Genomic DNA, 25,318 nt, shown 5'->3' with positions numbered 1-25,318 from the left:
GGAGTCCAAGTTCAATATGTGTGAGGCCTGTGAACTTACCTGGCTTCTCTTCATTCTTCTAGCCTTGCCAAACACTGATTTCTATGCTTGTGCTTAACTCTGTGGTACTGTTTGTGGTGTCTTGAATGGGAACATTGCCTGTTTCCTCCATGACTTTTCTACATCCCTGAACATTTTTCTTTCTTTCTGCTTTCAGTGCTTACCAAGACTTCATCTTCTCTAGGGAAGTCTTTCAGTCCTTTCATTCCCACTCCCAACAGGCCTGGGCTAGGTGCCCCATAACAACCATATATAATTCTCCCGAGGCTCCTCCGATTTTATAATTGTTTCTGCTGTTATTCAGATGTGGTCTGGGATCCCTGAGGACTTCTAAAATAAAAGAGGTCAAGTACTGGGTTTTTATAGTGTAACATCTGAAAACAACTAATGTTTTGTAAAACATTAGGGCTTGTGGGGAAAATAGCCTTAAGGCATACCACTCAAAACCTGTGCATCTGTGTAACCAGTTTAGCAGCTAAAAGGTAGCAAGCCTGATGAAACTTTTAGCATAGCTATTGGGATTTGCTGGGTATTCCAGTTAGTCAGTCCTTCACAGCCTTAAACCTTAGGTTAGTTTTTCTCATGTAAGATATAGGCCCTGTAATACAGTTTGCCTACTGTTGATGGGAGAGACCTGGTTCTTCTTGCTGATGCATGTAAAGAATTACATATCAGCAAATCTAGTAGTATGTAACCAGTTTTTTAGTGGTCCACTTCCATGGAAGAGAACAGGACTGGGTAGATTAGGGGGTGAAAGGGAACGTTTCAGAGTAAAGCAGGGTAAGAAAAGCAAGAGAGGCTAGAGACCAGGGTGGCAAGCCCCTGAGTAGCCTGAGGCCGGAGGCCCTATGGCCCAAGAGCTAAGAGTCAGAGAGAGAGAGAGAGACAGACAGACAGACACACACACACACCTTTGTTCTCCAGACTTATATAGTTGGTGGGATAGGAGGGAAAAAAGTTACATATTGATTAATGGGTAAATGTGGCGCCAGCTTTCCTGGGAGGATGTGACTACCCAAACTTAGGTATGTATAGGGGTCTGTTAGCCCAAATTCTGTCTTGCTCCAGACTCCATTTGGTCATCTTGTTGTAAAACAAATACCTGACAGTTAATTAAAATTGGGGCTATTTCCAACGTTATATATTGGTTCTATCTGTGAGCATCAGGGACTCCCTCCTAAAATAGATAGTGACCAGAGGTAGGCAATTAACCAAAGTTATTTATGGGCTCTTTCTTTGGGTCTTGAGGTCCTCTCCCACATTCAGGCCTTGGGATGAAAGCAGTTTCAAAAGCTTTCTTTCCCAGATAGTGGAAATGTCACATAGAATTTCAAGGACTTTCTTTCTTGCTTGCTAATACAGTGTTTCTTGTGATATTGAAACACCTGGCATTATCATCAGAACAGGCTTAGGACTGCTGAGTTAGCATGTGAGACTTGTCTCCTCCCTGCCTCGGTTTCTCTTTATTCTACCTAATTGGTAAAAGGTGTTTCCTGGCAACCAGGGAGCTAAATGCTGGTCAGTGACAGTATTGCAGTCTCTCAGTTCTTCCTATGCTGTCTCCTGCTTCACTATGAGTATCATTTTACTTGCAAATGATTGTCATTTTTACAAAATTAAAAAATCTGAACCTAGATATAACCTTCATTAGTCTGTTTTAATTTAGGGAAAATGTCTTAGCATTTTTTAAAAAAATTGCATTCACAGCTTCTCCAGATCACTCAAAGACACTGTACCATATAATTGACCCCCTCCCACACACATAACATTTTTTTTTTCCTTGAAGTCTTCATAAGCTGCTATGGTATCTCTTTAGTATGTGGAAGCTTATACCTTTCTATCATTTCAACACATGAACATGTATTGTGAACCACAACTTTCTCATTATCTGTAGATCATTACTCTAAATACTAAATGTATGAGGTAATTCCTGTTAAAGAAACATGCATTGTAGCCTATTCCAGGAAACCTTTCCTGACCACCCACCCTCTTGGATGTCCTTACAGCTTTCTGTTTGTCTTTCCTATCAGACTGGAGAGAAAGGAGTCCGGGAAAACTGGTTTTGCACTGTTCCTTGTTGACGAAGTGATGTTTTTTTCCAGTCGTCTGAATACCTAGTATCAGGTCTGTGGCAGTAGGTCTAAAACCAATATAACACATTTTCTTAAATAGAAATGTAATTCCCTCCCTTGTTAATATCTGTGACTGACTCTCTGTTGCCCATAGTGGATGTTCTTAAATTAGAATGGACTCTTGGTCTCTAAGAACTCAGGAGCCTTCAGAAATTATATGCAGGACTTCTGATTTGTTTATTTTTTAATAGAGGGGCCATAAATATCAGATTCTTAAAGGGTCCAGACCAAAAACAAATAAATAACAGGCCTACAGGATAAAGGTCTTAATGATGCTGAAAAATACCCAACTGCATGTAATTTCTCAAAAGTATCATCCACTCTCTTTGCTTTATTACCAGTTGCTTCCTGAGCCTATCATTTGCTTTCTGCTTAATAGTATTACACAAATCATGCCTTTAAGAAAGTTTTTCTTGGTCCCTATATTTAGTTTCCACTTTGGGTTTCTCTGGGCTCCTGTAGCAATGGTCACATGCATTGTAGCGCTCCATCCCCTTACAGATGATTTCTCAGTTGAAAGTTGACATGAGAGTACTTCCCTTTATAGGCTTAGTATGGTGTCTGTCGGCAAATGGTGATAGTTCTTGTTTGCTTGATTCTTCCTTTTACCTTTCTCACCAGGAGTGTGAGCTTCTGTGTAGTAAAGTCAATGTTGTTTGTTTTGCTGTGATACTTTTAGATTGGTTAGAGTTCAGTAGGACCTGAGAACTGTCAGATCATTCTTGAGCTTTAGAACCAAAGAGGATAATTTTTTAAACTAGTAATTATGGCATTTCCAATAGAGCCATTTGTTTAATGTCTGTGCATAGTCAGAATTACTGTTATAAAATCCTCAGGCATGTGCCACTCTGGAGATTGACAGGAATCAATCTAATGTAGCCTCTTTCTCTTTCTCCTTGGGAAGACAGTTGTTGAGTACCAGATGAAAAAGTTAGCTTGTGCTTAGAGGCCATGTCATTAAAAAAAAAATCTTTAAATGTCAGAATTGCACTCAGTGAGTTGACATGCTTGACTTATAAAAGGATGCCAAAACTAAGCTCCTTGAAGGAACAGCAGATTGATGTCTCCCATTACACTACATACTGTGAAATAACACTCATGGAGCAGAATGGTGCTATAGATTCTTATGCTATTAAAATTCTTTCTTTGGTTGTGGGGGTTATTGGAGTCAGACAAGTTTGTGTGAGTTAAATAAGTTAAATAGAAATGTGATGTGAATTCACAGTATTTCTTCTACTTAAAACGTTTAAGGAAATCATAAAAAAATACAAAAGAAGACATAGACAAGCTCCAGTGAGGAAGCTGCCCCATGAGTGTTGGAGCTGCCTGGTACCAGGGGTCTGAGGATACTGAGGAAGTTTGAGACCTGTTTGCTTTTCTTCTCTAAAGTCAGTCAAGAGTAGGGGTGCAGCTTTGCCAGACTTGACCATCATAAGTCTTAAGTTTTTGGCCATGACACGGTATTTCATTTCTTGCTTTCCCTGTCTCCTGATTCTTTAATTTGGAAATCGACAGATGAATTATTAATTATGGTGGCATAAAGCTTAAATTGTATATTTAGTATTATGTATTGACAGTCTGTTTAGTTTATCAGGTGCACTTATATTCATTAAAAGATGCTGAGTTTTGACTTGTTAAAGAATTTCATTGTGTGTGTGTAAAATGTACTAGTTCTTAAACTATTAAAGTTGTTAATAAAATTTCTTGTGCTATTTATCACAACAAGGTTGCCAAACAAAATAATTTTTACGTACACACACACACTTTAAAAATATGCGTCTGTTTTTGTTTTTACATTTTATAATTAGTATTTTGGTAATATGTTATTTTTTTTCTCAACATTTTGAATTTATGTGGTACGTTTGGGAATTGTTAGCAGGTTTTTAAGTTTAGGAATTTTATATCAGTCAAGCAATGCATGCATATTAGAGTAGACTTACAGTACTGTAAAGAAGGCAACATGGCTTGGTGATTAAGTGCATGGTTTCTGGATTCTGAAAGACCTGGGATTGTGTCCCAGCAGTGTCTCTTTATAGAGTAGCATTGTCTAGTATGGCAGCTGCTGGTCGCATGTAGCTATTATACACTTGAAATGTGGCTGGTATGACTGACTGAATTTTAAATTATATTTAACTTCAATTAATTTAGGTCTAGGTAGCCACATGTGGCTAGTGCCTACCATATTGGGCCTCATAGTATGAGGTGACTTAACTTTGCAGTGTTCCCAATTTCCTGTCTGTACAGATGAGGTCATACTTAAGGTACCTTTTGTGGTTGTTACAAGAATAAGTAAAATAATGTTCTAAGGGAGCTTAAAACTATACTTAAAACAGAATATGTCCTTGAGAAATGGTAGTTGTAATGACAATTACATGTCTAATAAACTAGAATTGCTTTCCTTTTGAGTATTAATTTAAATGTTTATTTTTATTCTTCCCTTTCAGGATTAACTTATTTTTGGAAATCAAGTGCAATATTAAAAGGAAAACAAACCATACTGAACATTATTGGAAGCCATTTCTGCTAATTTTATTACATTTTAAAATTTATGATTTGAATACTATCATGGGAGGAGCTGTGAGTGCTGGGGAAGATAATGATGACTTAATTGATAACTTAAAAGAAGCTCAGTATATCCGCACTGAAAGAGTGGAGCAAGCCTTCAGAGCTATTGATCGCGGAGATTACTATTTGGAAGGCTACCGAGACAATGCTTACAAAGATTTAGCCTGGAAGCATGGGAACATACACTTGTCAGCACCTTGCATTTATTCTGAAGTTATGGAAGCATTGAAACTTCAACCAGGATTATCTTTTCTTAACTTGGGAAGTGGAACCGGATATCTAAGTACAATGGTGGGCTTAATTTTAGGTAATTTTATTTTTGTAAAATTCTTTTTTAAAAAGTAAGCTGAATTTGCATTACTGTTTATGATTTAACAGGGTTTATAACTTTGTATATAGTGTATATTTGAATGTATATACTCAAAGTAGTTACTGTCTTTAAATGGAAACACAAAGTAATAGTAATCTTTTCTTATTCTTAGTCCTGACTCTGATAGTTAGCTTCTGCATTTAGTCCTAGTCTTAAAAAGCTCTTGGAATCATTTTCCAACCCCAGTCATTCTCTGTACTTAAAATTGAACAACTGGTAGGCTGGAGACTGAAGAGTATAATGTAATCTATTTCAGGTAAATTGTTCTGACTGCTGGCATAGAGTTTGATAGTTGTCAGTGTCCCATTTTAAAGGGAATTGTGCCAGGTTTTGTTAAAGATACAGTAGTATGAGGGATACAGAGGATGTGGCACTGGAGGGCAAAGCCAAGGATTGGGAAAAAAAAACACAGAAGTAGTATATGTCAGTAAGCTTTCAGCATACTTACTAAGTAAGCATCTGTTCTGCCAGGAGTTATTTCCAGTGTGAGTATATAGCAGTGATGAAAAGGAACAAATATCTTTTCCTTCAAGAAATCTACTGGATGCTTACTATGAGGGCTAGACATTGTCTAAAGCAACTTATGCACAGTAACTCATTTAGTATCCCTAATAATCTTGTGAAATGTAAACTATGATAGTTTCCATATATATAGGGAAGTTAAACTGAAGCACAGAGAGATTAAATCACTTGCCTAAAGTCACATAGCTGGGAAGTGCCAGTTGGATGATATGGAATGTGGGTGGAAGAAGCATGACTAGAAGAAAATCTCTAAGACATTATGATGTTGGATGAGAGTGAACCACCAAGAATTTTACTAAGGCATTTAGTATTTGCTGAGTGCTGCTGTATGGCAAGAATTAGGGTAGAGCATGAAGGCCTAATTCACACACTGGTTGGGGTGGAGAGAAAAAAACAGTACTTCTCATCCAATATGATATATTTTATAGTTGAGGTATATGCCCAAGTTATAGGGAGAAAACTGGTTTAAAATTTACTGGCGAGTGTGGCTCTGGATTGAGCCAAGTTCGATTCCCAGTCAGGGCACGTGCTAGGGTTGTAGGCCAGGTCTCCAGTAGAGGGCGTGTAAGGGACAACAATACATTGATATTTCACTCCCTTTCTTTCTCTCTTCCTTACCCTCTCTCTAAAAATAAATAAATAAAATCCTTTAAAAAATGAATAAAATAAAATTTACTCTAAAGTGATGGCGAATCATTGGAAGATTTTAAATAGAGAATTTTTGACTATTCTCAAGGGTAAGTATGCCCCAGTATGCTGGGACAGTCCTAATTTATCCCTGTGGTCCTAGAATCAGTATTAATAATCTCTTTTCCCAAAGTATCCCAGTTTCAACAGGAAATTGTGTGGTCACACATAACATTTAAGGTATATTTTTGTCCTGAAATTTCCCTTGGCTACATACATGCTAGCTCCTTGATTTCTTGATTTCTCAAAAATGATAGCAAATTAATAATTTTTACCAAGAAAGAAATTTAGCAGCTTACATTTAATTTGGTTCTCCTGCTGTCCTGAGACAGGAGTTCCTCAGCAGGTTGGGAACATCAGATATCTTTCACTCCTACTACAAGTGCTTTTTTGAGAAAGGAATCTCCTGGGTTTGAGACAGTCTCCAAATCAGAGGAAGTTAATGGGGAAAGTAGGTAGAGCTTCTTTTCAGAAGTTACTTTTCTTGAATCAGTGCATTTCTTAATTATATGTGGCAACTTTAAGCTGGAGTCCAGGCCTCATACTGTGTCCTGCCAGCCTTGAAGTACTTGTTATCCTTTCACTCCTCCAACCCTGTCAGTTGGCTCCTTCTGAGGGAGGTCAGTATACAAGAAGGCCTGGCTAGGGAGAGGGTTTAATCGTTAGCAACCTTGCTAGGAGTAAGGTGGCCTTTTTAAACTCCATTTCTTAGTCCCAGTCTCCAAGAGATTAGAAACTGGTGGCTGGGGCATTCGTAGGGCAACCTTGAACTTCATTCTATCTTGAATGTGTTTTAATCCATACCAGAGACCTTAATGGGGAAACAGACCCTTTTGTGAATGATTTGCAATGCACTAGATATTTTTCTCCTGTTACGAGACTCCAGGTCTTTGGTTACATGTATGAATATGGTTCATAGATATTCTGTGATTTACTGAGTGTGATCCGGCACAGACAAGACCAAGAAATGTTTTCTCTCCTTTGAATGGGAAATAATTTTATTTTGCAAGAAAGGAAATAAAAGCATTTTAAAGAAGGAAAGGATGAAAAAGAAAGTCTGTAAAACTATGATTACAGCAAATAAATCTTAGATCAACCCAGCATCTGAGGAAGCTTCATCTTTTTTAACCCCATCCCACTTTCTGTGGGGTTTGTATTTTTTTGAGATCATTTAAGGCAAGGATGGGAAGATATATCCATAAAAATCACTTAGAACTAGATCCAAAGAAGGATCCCTTTGAGCTGCTTATAATTATATCTGAGTATAGTGAATCATATCGGGCTCTCTTGCTTCATAGTTACCTTATTAACAGAAGTTTTCTCCTTATTAACACCATGTCTTTCAGCCATGTTTGTCTCTGAGTCACAAGATGGGGGTAACAGGTGCTCACCATCGGCAGTCATCTGTATCTGAGGGTGTGCATACTCTTGTAATCTGGAGGAATCCTGGATGTGCAGGGAGAGCAGGGCATTTGTGCTTTGATAGTACAGATGAGGAAAAGATCCCTTGAGGAATTTCCATTGGCACTCCAGAAATACACCTGTAGAGGCTGAGTTACCATCTTGAGAGAGCTTTTGTTGTTCAGTGAGGGAAAGGTTTATCTTAACTTACGGAACTTTCTTGTGCTTAAATTTCATTTAATGGCATGAATGGAATTATTCATAAATGGAATTTATTTTTGCCCCAGATCTGGAAAATGGATCCCCTTATTTTGACAGCTTGTTTCGTTGCAAATTGAAGGTAAATTCTTTTTATTTCCACTTCTCATTGAGAGTCTTAGTCCAGAACTAAGGAATTTCACAAAGAATCTTGTATTTGATTGATCCTCTCAGTACTATCTTATCATACTTAGGGAATCCTATTGAAAAATAGAATACAAGAGAAGAAGCCTCCCAAGTTCTCTCCTTCCCAGAGTTGAGTTAAATATCAGAGCCATGAAGGCAAGTTATTCTAATAATCTTTCTGATTCACGTAGGTGTGGTTCTCCATTCTGATCTTTTTTGCCTAGGGATTCACTGTGATATCAAAGTTCATCCAACTTAATGACTTTATTAATCTTTTGCCTAGTTGCTAATAGAAGTGACTATGGATAGACTGCCGGAATCCTTCCAACACTAGATTTCACCACCTCAGCACTACAACATTAGTTCCAAAAGGGGAAACAATTGATAAGCTTATGTCCTGAACAGGAAACTTATTGCCAAATCATATAAATCCAAAACAGCTAATTAGTTGAGTTAATGTTGCCATTATGTTTGGTCTCTATACTCTTCTCTTTTTTTAACCACAGGACTTTACGTGGTCTTCCTTCAGCTACCCCTATATTGCCCTTGACCTCAAGTACTCATGTTTTCTCTTTCATTTTAGCCCCAATCAATTCAGCAAGCTTTTTGTTCTCAATCACTTTACCTTTTTTTTACCCAGCCCCACAACCCTCCTCTCCTCTGACAACTGTCAGTCTGTTCTCTGTGAGTCTGTTTCTGTTTTGTTTGTTAGTCTATTTTGCTCATTAGATTCTTCTATATATGACTGAAATCTTGTGGTACTTGCCTTTCTTTGTCTTCACTTAGCACAATGCTCTCTCGGTCCATCTGTGCTGTCACAAAGGGTAAAATTTCCCTCATTTTTAAAAATTAACTTGTTAATATTATTGAGTTATAAGTGTTCTTAAATATTTTGGATGTAATCCCCTACCAGAAACATAATTTTCAAATACCCATGCTCTTTTGGAAAGCTCTCCTGGCTCACTTTAGGCTGGAGAATCAGGGATATCCATTTTTATTGGTAAGACAAAACACATTCTGCAAGTTTACAGGGCTTTCCTTAAGGTAGATTATATTTTCTACATTAAATGAAATCTAAGTTTTTCCCTTTATCCTCCTTTTTGGGGATAGAGGGAAAAGTGATTTTATTTTTTATTTTGTTTTTATTTTTCATTTTTTAAATTTTGGAATTACAAATGCTGTTCTCGGTATGCACTTTATTTGGGGCTCTGAGCTCATCTGTTTTAAAAAGAACGTTTTCAGCCTGGCTGATGTAGCTCAGTGGATTGAGCGCAGGCTGTGAACCTTCAATTCCCAGTCAGGGCACATGCCTGGTTTGCAGGCCAGGTTCCCAATGGGGGACGTGTGACAGGCAACTGCACATTGATGGTTCTCTCTCTTTTTCTCCTTCCCTTCTCCTCTCTCTAAAAAAGTAAATAAAATCTTAAAGAAAAACTTTTCATTTGAGCTACTCAACATTTTTGGAAATCAGTAAAGCTCCTCACCATTTAAACTATTACTCTTCAGTCCTAGTTAGGTCTTTGTGCATCTGTTTTCTGCTTGTGTACCCTATATTGAATTGCCACCACTATTCTGTATCTTAAGGGTTTTTTCCTCTCTTCACTGTTGGTTGTGGAGTGGAAATCATTGACCTCAACCAGCTCCTTCATTGCTGTTACTACTGAAAGTCAATACCGAGATGATTTTGTGTTTGTGGATATTATTGCTAATTATTGCAGAGCAAAAACATAGTAAATGTAAGCATATTAGGAAACAGTATATGTTTTAGAAATTTTTCATAGTAATTTTTTTCTGGTGATATTTCAACGTACTATTCTTAGAAGTTCTAAGGCATTCCCCTCAATGATGTAGAAATTCTTGAGTAGTTCTCTGCATCTTGAGTTTTTAGGTTAACTCTCCCCAACTTGGATTATCCATGTACCAAATACAGTTTATCAGTATTTGTGAATTTGCCCACTCGCTAAAACTGATTTGTAATACTCAAGTTGATACTGGTGGGGCTTTTGAGGCACATTCACAAAAGAGGGAACAGTTTGAGTCTCTGTGAGCACATTTCTTCCTAGCAAGAGTGATACAGGGTGAAGCTTGGCCCTCTTCTTGGCCTGTCAGTTACAGAGATAGTCACAGGGTGGAAAGGGAGTGAGCAGTGCAGTGTAAGCAACTCTGGCTCTGGGGTCCATTCTGGACCTGTTATTGGGACGACCTTATGGCAGTCACTTAACACTCCTGACATTCATTTTCTCTTCTTTTTTTTTTTTAAGATTTTATTTATTTATTTTTAGAGAGGGGACGGCGGGGAGAGGGAGAGAAACATCAATGTGCAGTTGCTGGAGGTCATGGCCTGCAACCCAGGCATGTACCCTGACTGGGAATCGAACTTGCGACACTTTGGTTCGCAGCCCGCGCTCAATCCACTGAGCTACACCAGCCAGGGCCATTTTCTCTTCTTTAAAGTAAAGAATATAGACTAGATGAGGTTTTAGGACTTAAGATTACGGTCCATTTCAGTTATACACATGCATATTCCCCTAGTATGTATACATGTACATATTCCCCTAGTAGCAATGATTTAGCATTTGCTGGTTATTTGCTGGACTTTATAGAATATGAAATACCACAGATAGTATCAGTTGTATATTTTATAAAATTATTGACTCTGAAATTGTCTATGTGTAAAATAATTTGTGATTCTCTATCTCCCTGTGTAAGAGCTGGTGCCTACAGAATTTTCTTTTTCTTCTCATACAGTCTTACCTATGCTGGCTTGCATATTGAACTGAATGCCTCAGATAAAAGCCAGAGGTTGACTTGAGTCTGCAGGCCTCCTGCCTGGGGTTCTTGGTCCCTTCTGGAATCTGCCTTTACATTCTCTCTATGTGGCTCCTAAAGGGTTAGGTTAGCCCATCTACGATCCCACACCTTTGACTTTCAAAGATTCTTTTCCAGGATTTCAAATCTCTCTGTGCTGTGTTTGTAAACAGTTTTTCTGCTCTTTTATAGAAGCTTCTTTGGTTTTAGCTTGTAGTGAAGGGTGGATCTTTCTTTTGTCTTCATGCAGAGGATTCACAGGTTTCTAGCACCAAGGTCTGACTGCCGAGCTCTGGACACTCTTGACTCTTCCAAGCTGCACTAACAAACTGGGTATTTAAATGTGTGAAGCGTAACTGCATAGTTCTTCAGTGTACACAAGATTCTGAAAGTTCATCCTCTTTGCAGTTCAAGTTATCTGTTCTTACCTTATCCCACAGAAGACAAAGCAGTTCAGATTTTCTACTTCCTCCTGTGTTTCCCATTTTTAGTGAATGGTATTTTTTTATCTAAAAATTACTTAAGGGAGAAGCTTAAACATCAGTTTTCTTCTTTTTCTTTAATTATATTTTGTGGAATATGGAATATATTCATAGGGTTAAAGAAATGAAAAAGAATCAAGAGGCATACTTAGAAAGATTTTTCTTCTTTCTCCCTCTTCCATTTTATCAAGTTGCCTTTCCATTTCAAGAATAATTTCATAGAGCCCTAACAATGCCTTCATTTTTGCATAATGCAATTGACTCTTTGAACAACACAGTAATAGGGGCACTAACCCCTATGCAGTCAAAAACCTACATATAACTTTTGACTTCCCCAAAACTTAACTGTAGTCCTGGGTATCTGCAGGCAGTTGGTTCCAGGACCCCACAGAGACCAAAGTCTGTGGATGCTCAAAGACGCTTATAAAATGGTGTAGAACAATATAAACAGTTGGCCTTCCTCATCTCAGGATTTCCAACTTCGGATTCAAAATACTGCTTCCAATTTGGGGTTGATCGAATCCACACATGTGAAACCCAGGGATAGAGAAGGCTGAGTGTGTGTTTATTTTTAAAACTCCATGTGTAACTGGACCCATACAGTTCAACCCCGTGTTTTTCAAGGATCAGTGGTACATGATGATCCTTGAAGTCAGAAGAATTATCTTAGGTACATAAAGGAAAATACGTATTACATTTTAGAAGATTTCTGTTAAACAGCTAAAATTAATAAATTTATTTTTAATGTAATATCCTAATCTGTGAGATTTACTTCTGTGGAATGCCTTATTTCATGATAATGTTAGATAAAATAGATTTGACATATACTTAATGACTTTGCTACTGTACTGTATTTTTAAATCAAGACATGAATGTACATTGTTATGCTTTCATGTATGATTTGTCTCAGTCTTGTGAGTCTTTTAAACTTGGGAACATTGCTACACTTATATACTTTATTATTCTTTGAAATAGTAATTGTTGCTGAAGTAATTGCATAAAGATATATCCCATACCCTTGAAATTGTGTATGTCTTTTCTGAACTAGCAGAAGTGTTGCATCAATCATATTGGTGGTTTGTCATTTAGTTCAGTAAATAGTTATTGAGTATTATAGGAACTGATCACTCTGCTGGCCCCAGAGGCTCTTCAGGTACCTCACAAATAAATATGCAATAAAATGAAAAAGCTGATAAAAATGGCTTCCAGGGGAAATGATTGCTTTAAAATGTTTAAATCAGCTTTTAAAACTATTCTCTATTATATTATAGTTGAGCTCATTTTTCTTCTCATTTTATTGAATTTACTTGGTAGAGACTTAATCTTTATTAAAGTTCCAATGTAGTTGTGTGAGATGAGACTTAATCCCTTTAATAAAGTCTAGTGTATGTGTGTGAGATAGTCATAAGTTGCTCTGACATAGTGGTCAAGTATTTTCAGCCTGTTGGGTGGAAATAAGTAGATTAATTGATTGTGATGTCTGTTCCTGATATTTCAGCATTTTTGACATTTAGTTTACATAGGGGTTTGGATCCGTTCTTTGTAGCTGTTTAACACTTTTAGATTTTGTGTAAACATATTTCTAAGATTCAGCTATATTAAAAATAGCACTTATGTATCCATAAGTTGAGAGGAGCTCTCGGGAATGGGACCTGAACTTGGAGGTAAATTTCAAGACTTGCTTCATGAGGCCTTTCCTGAACTTGCAGAGAAGAGAACAAGTTTCTAGTCTTAAGTCTTTCCAACCAGCTTCAGAATGGTTAAGCTGACATGGCAAGATTCAGTAACGATTTGGCAGTGTTTGTCTTTCTGTAATAATGTATTTTTAGTTTGATATAATAGGATAGAGAAACCATAATATATTACTTATATCTTAATAAATGGCACTACATTAGATCAATTTCTCTTTATCTCATTAATGAATATACTTAATCTGTCGGTTCCTAGTTCTCACCTTTCCTTTGTCTGCCTTTGTACTGTTTTGTTTCTCCATTTTACTCCAGGGTGTTCATGGGGAAAAAAAAGAGTCAAACCTGTTCCTGTCCAATTTTTATCTATTAACTTGTCTCTGAATTCCTGTTGTTTATAAATCTTCCCAAAGATGCTTAACTCTATACAACTAAAATTAGTAATAAAATCATTGTTACTTTTACATATGTATTTTAGTTTTTACTAAAAAACTTTGTGTTGCATTCATAGAAACCAGATAACTGATTGACCTACTCCCTCTTGTGGTAAAAAATTTAGTTTTTATCCAAAATGATTTAATTTATAGTCACTAACTTTTGATAATCACTTTACCAATGAGAACAGAGATTTGGGTAGTCCAGAGATACTTCATAAGATTGAGTTTTATAATTAGAAGGGTATAACAGTTGTGTTCCAGTTACCACCAGAGCCTGGGCCACAGTCTGAGAGATTTCTCCTTCCTGTTCGGGGTGGGACCCAAGCACTTACAGTTTAAATCAAATTAAATTTAATCTTCTTTTAAATTTAATTTAAAAAGTCCTAGGTTGTTCTAATATAAAATCAGGGTCGAGAACCACTTTTACAGGTTACGGTTTTGGTTCTACAGTTTACCAGTTCTCTATGCAAGGAGAGGACACATTGTAAGTTTCAACGATCTGTACCCATCTTGTACTTTATAATATGTGAAGCACTTTGACATAATTTACATGATTTTCCTAGGGACCCATTTTATGTAGTAGGAAAGACTAAGGTAAGTGCTGATCTCAGATTATGCATCCGTTAAGAGGAGGAACCAAGGCTGGACACTAAGACATCTGCCTGTCAGTGTTTAGATTTGAGTCCTCAGTTGAACTGGTGGATCTTGAATTAGTTCATCTGTAGTGCTCTTCTAATTATGTATTATGGAGTACTTTTTAAATTGTGGCTGTGTGTTCTGTAAATTAGCTTGACACAGAATTCTGAAGATACTAAGAACTGCTTTCAAATGTCCTATGAAACTCAGATTACTTGGCCTGCCTCATGAAGACTTTTTTACTCTGAACACCACACTCTTCAACAGCCTTTCAGAGTACTTCAGAGTAGGGGGAAGTTGGCATATTTTGTGTTACTTTGGGTCAACATAGATGTAAATAAGAAATGTAAATATAGCATAAATACTTCATACCTATACCTAATAATTACTGACCTTTATGTATAAGCTTTGACTATTGACTAACTGGTAGGTGATATAAATGAGTTAGATTAGATCCAACTACTACAAAAGAAAAACAATCACTAAATTTTATTATATTGGAATTCTATTATATTTGTTGTTGCTCTTAAGGAATGGGCTATTGCCAGTCTTAAAAATCATTTCTAACAAGATATCTAAGTCTTTCTAGTAAATATATCTGTCTTAATAAACTTGGACTTCAGTTGTGTTTCTGTTTTTTTCTTCAATATTAGCCTTAAAGGTAGTGGTCAACTGTTACAAGTTTCATTTTTTTTTTAAATATGCATTACAAAAAATAAGCATTTACTCTTTCATAGAAAAAAAACGCTTTACATTGGCAAATACAAAATAACATTGGGATCTATTGAATAGAAAGTCAAGTCTGTGCTTCGTCTGTTAGATGATGTTAGAAAGTGTTAACACTTTCGGATGCCATTTCAATTTTTTCTCTTGACAGTTTGTACTTTCTATTAGAATCATTTTATATTGTTTATTTTTAAATATTTTAATTTTTTTTCTTTGGCTAATTTTTTTGGTTGACAAGTTATACGTGCACAGTTAAGACACACTTTAGACAAAGGGTGTAATGATGAAAATGTCCCCTTCCCACCCTAGACCTCCTAGTCCCCTCCCTCTGAAGCAGCTGTATATACTTTTTTTACATTTCTATGTCTGATTTCTGTTCTGTTGAATACAGATGTCAAATATGAGTTGTAACTAACTACACTACATTTTTATCATACATTTGATGTGTTTAGTTGTATATTGCATTTCTCAATAAATGATATATTGGTGGCATTCCTAGTTAAGTTCTGCCTTTTATTAATACATCTTAATTTTCAGTATATTAATTTTAGGTTTATTAGTGGTAATTATAGATATATATCCATGTTGTTTTAAAATTAAACTATTATATCCATTAAAATCATAAATGGTGTTTGCATTACAGATTAATGCATAATATATTTTATGTTTGTGTTTACAGTATTGTCAGATATTTTGTATGTTAATGAACTTGGCTTTATCCTGCATTACAGTGATGTGGAAAAGTTTTATGAAAACATTCTTAAGATATTTTAACAAATTTCAAACCTTATTTCCAAAAGTTGCCATTTTGTTCTTAAAATTGTTTTTAAAGATTTTACTTTTAGAGAGAGGGGTGAAGGGAAGGAGAAAGGGAGAGAACTGTCAATGTGTGGTTGCCTCTCATGTGCCCCCTACTGGGGACCTGGCCCACAAGCTAGGCATGTGTCCTGACTGGAAATCGAGCCATCAACCCCATTGGTTTGCAGGCTAGCACTCAATCCACTGAGCCACACCAGCCAGGGCCCATTTTGCTTTTAGGCAATAAGCAGAAAGCAAGGAAAGAAAAAAAGAGACCATTGGTGTCTTTAAGTGATGAATAGCCTGTGTAGCTCCTTTTGACCTAGAACTCTGTTAATAAGGCAGTTTGAAAAATTGGATAGGAGCCTTGCTTTTTGGATTCTTTACTTGACACCTTTAGTATAATGATTATGTATTTGGTCTAACAGGAAACTTCAAATTTCAACACTATTGACCTTTGTTATTTATCTCAATCTGTTATGTTTTAGTTTCAATGGGTCACCTTAAAAAGGATGAAAGGAAAAATAGGTTAATTTCATAGAACAGTATTTTCCTTACTGTGTACCTAATGTTAAGTAATTGTAGTTTAATATGAGTATTTAAATGAAGAAAACTTTATTCAGTTTTTCCTAACATACTTTTTAATGGAAATTCAAGTTTTTGAAATATTTAGATTCATACTAAATCAAAGTGACATTACTATGCTTTAAATTTAATTTGTTGCCACTTTATCTTTTGATAAAAGGAAATTTTATTTCTAGTCAGTTTATCTATGGTAATAATAAGGAATTGCAAGAAGCGTCAAATGATACTGGATGGCTATTCGAGTTTTCAGATAAGACCAACAAACAGTTTGGTAGTAAGGAAACAAAAAAAAGTAAAATGTTTAAGTTTGCACTCATCAGAATAATTTATTTTTGGTTCTCAGGCCAGTGCTCAGTCCACTTAGCCACATCAGCCAGGGCTAGAATAATTTATTTTTAAAACTATAAAAACATTGCAAAGGGAATTCTATCTGTTGTGGTTTATTGGATCAAGTACTTTTTATTTAATATTTTTATCTGAATATATTTTAAAAATAGAATGAGTTTTTCTTAAATAATCAAATATAATATGGTAGAAATATAGTAAGCTAAAGCATTATCTTTATCTTATTTTGGCTTGAAGATAGCACCTGAATCTTTGGTTTAATTTTTGTAGTTTAGTTTCTAGATCACAAACCATTAATATGACCTTTGAACATTTGAACTCATTTTTTTGTTGTTACTTTAAAATTCCAATATATATTGTATTTTTAATGATATTCATTAGGGGGTACATCCGGTTAAGCAGTTCAGAAATAGATATAAGACAGTAAATAAGCCCATAAAAGATACAAAAAATAAATAACACAAGGATGCACACTTTTTTCTTAGGGGACTGATCTCTCAAAGTATAAGAAAATCATAGAGGAGAAAACCTGGTTGACTTAATTTCAGAAATTTGAAAGGAACTATAATAGCTAGATGAAATTGTTATGATATTGTCAGTAAGTTGGTACTGGAGTGGGGAAAGGAGCCATCCCAGAATCATCTGGAGCTAAGAAGGCTCTCCCTCCAGTTTTACTCATTCCTGATACGTTACTCATCCTTGGCTTTGTGTAAAAAGATACACCAAGTCAGAGTGTGAAGTATGGTGGAACACGAGAGTATAAAATCAGCCCTGCCAAAAGTGACTGACAGCCACATTCTGTTAGACAATGGAGCTTTCAAAGGCATAGAATGTGGTCTTGGTCCTTGAAGTTAGTATTTACTAGGTAGTAGTGAGGTGGTGTGAGATACATAATACTTACGTCAGCCCCATGGTTTCAAGATTTCAGAATTACCATTTTTAACCAATGATAAAATGTAATAAAGAACTTAAACTTTATATAGCTTCAGGATTCTAAACCACATTTTTAACCAGTGATATAATAGTGAAGAACTAAAACTTCGTGTAGTGTATGACTACTTCTTTGGCAGCATTGTCTTGGCAGATGAACTTTTTTTTTTAAAGCAGTGTAATTCTGAGATTTCCATTTAGCTTTTTTAATCTGTAGCTAGCAGATATTCACATATTTCAAGCCCTCTTTAAATGTTCCTGTGATGAATTAGCAGAAATTAAATAAGCTCTGTAATGACTTACTATTTTTTTTTTATAAAAATGCTGCTACGATTGCAGGTCCTTTTGGAATAAATCATGGGATTGAACTTCATTCAGATGTGGTCGAATATGCCAAGGAAAAACTGGAGAGCTTCATCAAAAATAGTGATAGCTTTGATAAGTAAGTATTTATATCAACAGTTTTGGTTTTAAAGCATTTGATAAATAGATATGTGGCATGTCTCTTCCTCAGCAATATTAGTTTATTGACCCTGAATTGCTCAATTGAATGCAGCAAAAATCATTGTGGTATAAGAGAAAAATTAACATAATTATTCTATGGAATAATTTTTATTCCATGTAAGCCTGTAGTAAATTATAAATCAATGAAATAACTTATGTTTTAATTTTATGCTTCTGTCACTTTATTAATAGGGTAATGACTTATTCATTAAACACAAGTATCTTTTCTGAAGATATAAAGATGCTTGGATTAGAATACTTTTCTGGAACTAGGATTTATATACCTTTGGGATATTCATTTATTAGTTCTACCCTCTTTTGTAACATAAGAATGATACCTGTTAGCATACAAGGGACTTTTCTGTAAAGCATTCAGTTACTTTATAATATATCTGGAGGGAATTATGCGAGAAATACATTGATATATCTTGTGATAGGGTTGTGTTTGAAAAATTTGTTTATAAAACCATTGTTTTGAACTCATACTTTCCCTTTGAAGAAACACTGCAGTCTTTGGTTCTCAGCTGGCAGGGAAGTCTTTTTGGTGTGTAATATTTCTAAAATTCAGCTGTGATAATACCATGGAGCAAGGGCTTCTTATGCTAAAATCTATGAACTTTAAAATTATGTAAAATTTGGAGAGCATGTATATCTCTCAACTAGTAATATTTTCAGAGAATGCTTTTAAAAGGATAGGAATCACAAACTTGTTGAATCCCAATGACTTAGTCATTTTATACAACTAAGTTTTAATGCAAAACCATTCAGAGTTCCAACTTGGCTTGTTGGGAGTGAGCCTTCCTCACTCTTCTCCAGCCCCTGCCCATGACTATGGAGGTGAGAAACTTGGAGGAGCTTTCTTCTTTAGAGTTTAGGTTGGGGAAAGCTCCAAGAAGGAAGACAAGAAGGCCGTTTGGTTGTCTGCTAGAGTGTATTTTTCTTTCTCTTCCCTTTCTGTGCCCCTCCTCCCCTTCTCTTTGTCCTTTTTCTTTTCATTCCCCTTGGCATTTATAATCTGGCAAGATGCATTTGATTGAAGAACAGAAAACTGATATGCTGAAGTAAAAACCTCACTGTTGTAGAGGAAAGGGAGGTTTTGGGTCTGCTTAGCTGTGATTGTAACTTGATAATTAAAGACTTCAGTCAGGCAAGCTTGAGAGAGTTAGGAAATGCTTAGGTTTTATTTTGTTCTGTAATTTAATGGATTTGAGCAAGCCACTTGGATTTTCTGCATCAGTTTGCCAAATAGCACTCTTTAGCTTACTTATGCTTGTCTTCATAAATAATTAACATTTAATTCACATTTTGAATTATTTCTCAAGTGCTTACTGTGTTGGTTCATATTCTATTTCCAAGAATAACATTGTTTAAAACAAAATTGCTTTTAGCCCAAGTAATTTTATAAAAAATTGGGGTTCAATTTCAGCATCCTTTCACATTTCTGTTTTATGATTAGATTAGTAGCATGTTAAGTGCTTAATCTGTGGGGATAATTTTATATTATTTATTAGAACTATAGAATTTTGTTATACTTAATTGAACATCTATTCTGTTTTTGATGTTGAAACTGTATACATGAGGACCTTTTCAATACATTTGAACTTAGAAAATAAGGAATGTTTTACTAAAACTAAATGTTTAAAGTCTATTATTACAAGGTGTTTTATTATATGTATGTAAGATAGTAATACATTTTATGTATCAGTACATGATGGCAAGCATAATTCAGTTTTGGGTTATTAATCAAGCAAAACAGACTCAAGGAAGAATCTTGAATCACTGAAGTGCCTTTACACTGGATCTGTGGGGGCTTGATTTGATTGCTGACAAGTAGGCATGGTCCTAGGAAAGAGTAAAATATGTCATTATTTAAAGCATTTTTCTATGTTGGTGTAGTTTGAATATTAAGTAATCCATAACATAGACAAGTTTGAAGACTCTGTATTTGTGTCTCAATTTTTTAAAATTTTCTAATATTTTTATGTAATTGTAAAACAATGAAATTTCCTTGGTATTTCATATTACTACATTATCCAGATTTGTTATTCATAAAATGAGGAATTAAAGTATGGTAATGTGACTGATCTTAATGTTTCTTTATAATTTTTAAGGGCTAGTTATTTTAATTAAAATAACCAGTCAGATTTTATAATAATAGTTGTTTCTGAAGTGTTCCCATGAATTTTTAAAACAGATTCTTATGTAAATAAACTGGTCTGAAAAAATTCTGGAAATGTTATCTGTTTTGGTTTTCAAGTAGTTTTCTGAAATATTAGTTACGTATTTCTGATTATAAAAGTATCTTTCCTACAAAGAATAGTAGGTACTGGGAAAATGTTTTATTTTGCATAAAGTAGTTAGAGGTTAAATAAACAAGAGTTACTGAGTCATTCATTGGCTTTTTCTCTTTTTATGTCACTTGATTTTAGTGACAGAAATTATAAAGATATAGTAGTTTTCCCGTCTAATTTGTGTTTGATGATTTCCTTGCAGTTTTTCATGATGTCTGTGGATAATTATTCTTGCTTTAATTTTTTTTAATTAAAAAAGCTTGCCATGAAAAGTGATTTTAGAAATCTAATTTTTAAGCAGTTTTATTATATTTGTGACCTGGTCATGAAAATACATATTTTATTTAAAAAAATTAAAATAACTCAGGAAAGTTAATTGCTATTTATGTATTCCTTAGTACCAGATTATCCTTGATTATGTGTAACACAGAGAGAATAGGTAGCTCAAACATAAGACTAGTCTTCCAATCTTGTTTATCCTGTTGGTTTGAATCTTTTTTATCAGTTCCCTTTTCGAAAGTATTGTCATGTCACTTATGATCTAAGCTGCATCTTTAAAGTTCTCTTACATACATCTTTTGGAGTTCATAGTAAACTTCCAAATATAATAGGTGAGAAGAAATCAGCAAACTACTCAACATTAGAATATATAATGTCAGATGACCTTTTAAAAGACACAGGTGTGTGTTTTTATGTGTGCTCTATAAAGCAAGCTTGGTTCCTGAGTCTTGGAAGTAATATTCCTTCTTTTAGAAACAAGTAACCTTATAATCATGCATTTCCAAACTTTTTTCCTATACCTTAGTCCTCTATCAGCAGATGAAATGATTTGAACAAGCTAGTCTGAATTTACTGTACTTGGAGATGGGAGGGATGGCAGGGATCTCTTGTATGGTTTATTCCTTTGCTCCATCTAAGGTTTCCCCAGATTCACTGAAATTTTCTTATAAAACTGACATTTGATTTCAGGCATCTTTTTAAACATTGGCAAACTTTTCCAGTAGAGGATGGACTACCTTGTCAAAATTTAGGTTTTCTGGACTAAATGGTCTCTGTTGTAGTTGCTCAGTTCTATTAAAGATCATAAGCAGGCATAGACACTGTGGAAAGAAATGGGCAAGGGACATTCTTGGTGTGTTATGGGCTGTTGAATCAGTCCCCACTCCTGGCAACCCTCTGAATCACTGACATCCACAATGTCCTGTTGTAAAGAGCCTGCTCAGTTCCTGTAAACAGCCTGTGGCTTCTTCTACAAAGTTAGTCCATCTCATATATGGTCTTGCTCTTTTCCTCCTGCCTTCTATTTGTCCCAGCATTATTGTCTTTCCAAAAGAACCTTGCCTTCTCATGATGTGCCCAAAGTAGGACAGCTTCAGTTTTGTCATGTTTTTCCTCCATCAGTGTTTCAGGCTTAATTTGATCTAGGACCCACTTGTTCATCTTTGTGGTGGTCCAGGATATCTAGTGCAGGCACTTTATTTATATGAAAAAGTGTAAGGCAGGATTTGGCCTCTTACTCATAGTTCACTGACCCCACTGTACCCTTCTCACAGGCGTTCCAGAACACCTTTATTTTAACCCTTTCTGGTCTAGACAAGTCTTTGGGCCTAGGTTTTAATGGCCCTTAGGTGTCTGACTTCCATGAGGGAGGGAGAAGTTTGGGAAAGGTCAAATTTTATGACTTCTGTACATTTATAGTAAGCAAAATGATCTCTCCAGCTGTGGACTTGGAAGAGTAAGGCAGTTAGAGACGCCTGAATTATAAACCTTTACTCTGTAAATATTTTGCAGATGAGTTATGAATCGGCATAAAATTTATTTATAGTTACCTCTATATATTTGTATAATAAGTAAACGTGTGTGTACTTGACTTCCTAGATCTCATGCTTTGGAGAGTGCCATTTTTTTGTAAGGTGATACATCCTATTACCTTTCTTCCCCAAGGATACTGTAGCTGGTTTGGAAGTATTTTTAATATCAGTATCCAAATGAGTACAGCATAGTTTGATTTATTGAAGATTTTCTATTTGAGCAGATTTGTTTTGATCTAATTTGTCATATAAATGAGTTATGATTTGAGTACTGAAACAATAATGAAATGAGAAAAATAATAGTGCCTAATTATGTACTGTCTATTCATTAAGTACCAGGCACCATTCTAACTGCTTTATACACAATCCTAGAGGCAGTATTAGTGTACACATTTCCCAAAGTGGAATAGAGTTAGACAAATGGTAACCTCAGCTAGGCCACTTTTTATTTAGTTCTGATTTAGCTGTGACTGTGTAAGCACTGATTTATTCCCATATTTTTCCCAGCAGTAAGCTGCTACTAATGAGTTATAACCTAGCAACTTAGCCCCAGATAAAATGGTGAAGTAGCACTTTAATTTTCATCATCTATATCCTTCAGATTAGAATTAAGGAGTGCTGTTACATGGTTAAAGGCACCATAGTATATTTATTCCAAAGCACACCTCCCCTGTTCATTAATGAGACCTATGGTGTGAATTACTATTGGGGGCAGAGATGAATGGAAGAGAAAATTCATTCCTCAAACTTGGTTGAGATGTAAGTTTTAAATTAAATTTAGAGGTAGTATATAGTCTTGTATTATGGTAGATTTAGTTGACTTATGGCAATGTGTGGTATCCTGATTTTGTTTTTAATGATAGGTTTTTATTTTCATGTGATTTTCATTGGAAAAATTAAATTTTGTATTTTGTCAGCTGTATCACTAGAGTAGTCTTGTTTTGCCTTTAAGAGATTTATAGCATACTCGAAGTTGTTTTGCTGTCTGTAAATATGTATTCAACATTATTTCAAAATATTTCAGATATTTGAGGATTTTTATATGTCAATAATATTCAGATGGTACCTTTATAACAAATATTATAGATTGTAAACAGTTTTTAATCATGATAAACCTTCATATGGTGTGACAGAAATTGTTAACAAGTCCTCAGGGCTGTCAGTTACATATTTAAACATCAGTTAGAAATGGCATGGGGAAAAGTTGAATGGCTTCAAACACATTATTAGGAGAAAAAGTTTTTGTTGAAATACATGAAGGCTCATGTTTGTATGAGGTACCTGTCATATTTCCTATAAAAAGTTTAAAGATTATTTTTGAACTTAAATCTTCATTTAATGAAAAATTATGGTATTTACTTTTAATACTTTGCTTTACAAAATGTTTAAATTATTCTGAGGTGAGTTTGATGCAGTTGGAAGGGAAACACTTGAAAAGGTAAAGTCTTGATTTTTTTAAGTCTAAAAATTCAATAGCTTAATTATTGATGTAAGAGATTTTGAATGGTTTAACTGCATTTGGAGATCAAAAGATTAATGTTTCCCTGGTTTTTCTTCTCAATGGAAAGTTCTGAAGTTTTATCATATTTTAATGAAATAGTCATAGCTCTTAAAACTCAAAATGTATACTTTGACATAGTGTTTTTACGACAAAGAAGTTTCTGTGATTCATTTGGCAGGTTGTTTTGGATGAGGTATGAGAAGAAGGTAGGATTTTTCCTATATCCTTTATATCCTATATGCCATTGGAATAATTGTCTAAAACTTCAATGACAGCATCCTGTGGCACATGATAAACTAGGTGTGCAAATTGTCAGCCCCCACTCAACAGTGTATTGAAGGGGAATGTTGTTTTTTCTACTCTCAGTCAGCTCCTAGACCTAGACTATCCGTCTAAGAGGGAAGCTACAGGGCAAGGCTAGGTCACCCTGATCTCCTAGCAGCTTATCAAAAGAATTATATGGGCAAGTTGGCAAGGTCCCTGCTGTGAACGAAGTCATCTGTCCATCTCAAGATGAAGATACTCCAGTGTGCACCTATAAAGAAAACCACTGCCGAGGTAAGTGATTAGAATCCTGGTGTTATTTTGGGCAAGTATTCATGTTGTAAACCAAGATATATGTGTGTTTTCTGTTTTCTCACAAAAGATTTTCAGTGTACATTTTAGTAAGAGTATGTCAAATATTTTCCATCTTTGCATAAGAATGTCTAAAAAGCTTTCATTAGATTTTAAGATATAAATCAGTGTCTAAATTAAGTGAATTTGTAGTTATGCACACTTGAGGACTATTTTTTTAATACTGATAACTTTGTTGGGAGAAATAATTTAATGTAATTTAGAAGTGTGAGCCATCTTTGTCTGGAAAACTTTGTTTTAGAAATGTTCTTCAAAGAATGAAAAATGATTGCTGCTTTTCATTTTAATAACATTTAAAATTTTAATGAACTACTCTTAATTAAACATAAACTAGGGAGAGAATGTATAAACCATACTTTTATGAGTAAAATTAGAACCACACAGGGAATGTCATTTTGGTAGATCTCTTGCCATTTTTGTTTTTTTCTTTTTCTCTTGCTTAGGTTTCATTTAGTGTGTGGTTGATGTAAAAAGGTGGAATTTGGATTTTTTCTCACTATTTTAGCTTAGATTTTATGTGTAACTGTATAAATAATGTAGTACTGTTTTGTAATGAACTGGAAACTTCTGGTTAGTTTATTGCTAGTTTTCCAGATTATACAGAAAATGTATTTGTAGTTTAAACTATGTCTTTTGCCTATAGATGTCTGTTGAAACTTAGGTAAGATGCAGCTTTGAGAAGATAGTAAAAGCCTAAGGAAGAAAACATTTATTTTCTTCTGTACATTAAAAAATCAATAGGAGTTGCAATTTGCTCTGATAACATGGTAATCATCATCTGTGTCCTAAAAGAATCATTGATTCTTCATATATATGGTATGAACATATGATATGGACATGCGCACACCTTTAATCATTTGTCTAACAAGTTTTCATCATAGACTTTTTGAAAAAATGTTTAATTCGTATGAATTTATTTATATTAAATACTATTATAAAAATAAACCATGATTTTAGTATCAGAATACAAAACATCTAAACAATATTTTCAACTATATACCTAGTCAAAAATACAAAGCTCATCTAAAAGTTTTTTATTG

At 34.9% G+C, this 25,318-nt stretch overlaps 1 protein-coding gene across 3 annotated transcripts in view; it reads left to right on the top strand.

Moving 5' to 3' along the window:
• The window catches only part of PCMTD1 (protein-L-isoaspartate (D-aspartate) O-methyltransferase domain containing 1), an 84,758-nt gene that overhangs the window by 36,162 nt on the left and 23,278 nt on the right, over nucleotides 1-25,318 (top strand). Inside the window, exons 2-4 of one of the 3 annotated variants that reach the window (XM_045845031.1) lie at nucleotides 2,070-2,163; nucleotides 4,616-5,043; nucleotides 17,875-17,977. In XM_045845031.1, the coding sequence (XP_045700987.1) occupies nucleotides 4,737-5,043; nucleotides 17,875-17,977 (410 nt within the window). In that variant the 5' untranslated portion in view covers nucleotides 2,070-2,163; nucleotides 4,616-4,736. The remainder of the gene's footprint in view (nucleotides 1-2,069; nucleotides 2,164-4,615; nucleotides 5,044-17,874; nucleotides 17,978-25,318) is intronic. The other 2 variants (XM_045845030.1, XM_045845032.1) reach the window with 2 other exon arrangements.

This window comes from Phyllostomus hastatus, unplaced genomic scaffold (assembly GCF_019186645.2).
Source record: "Phyllostomus hastatus isolate PE091 unplaced genomic scaffold, TTU_PhHast_1.1 phas_contig_449, whole genome shotgun sequence".
Lineage (NCBI taxonomy): Eukaryota > Metazoa > Chordata > Mammalia > Chiroptera > Phyllostomidae > Phyllostomus > Phyllostomus hastatus.
The sequence above is the reverse complement of the archived record's forward strand: the minus strand, read 5'-3'. Positions and strand labels throughout refer to the sequence as shown.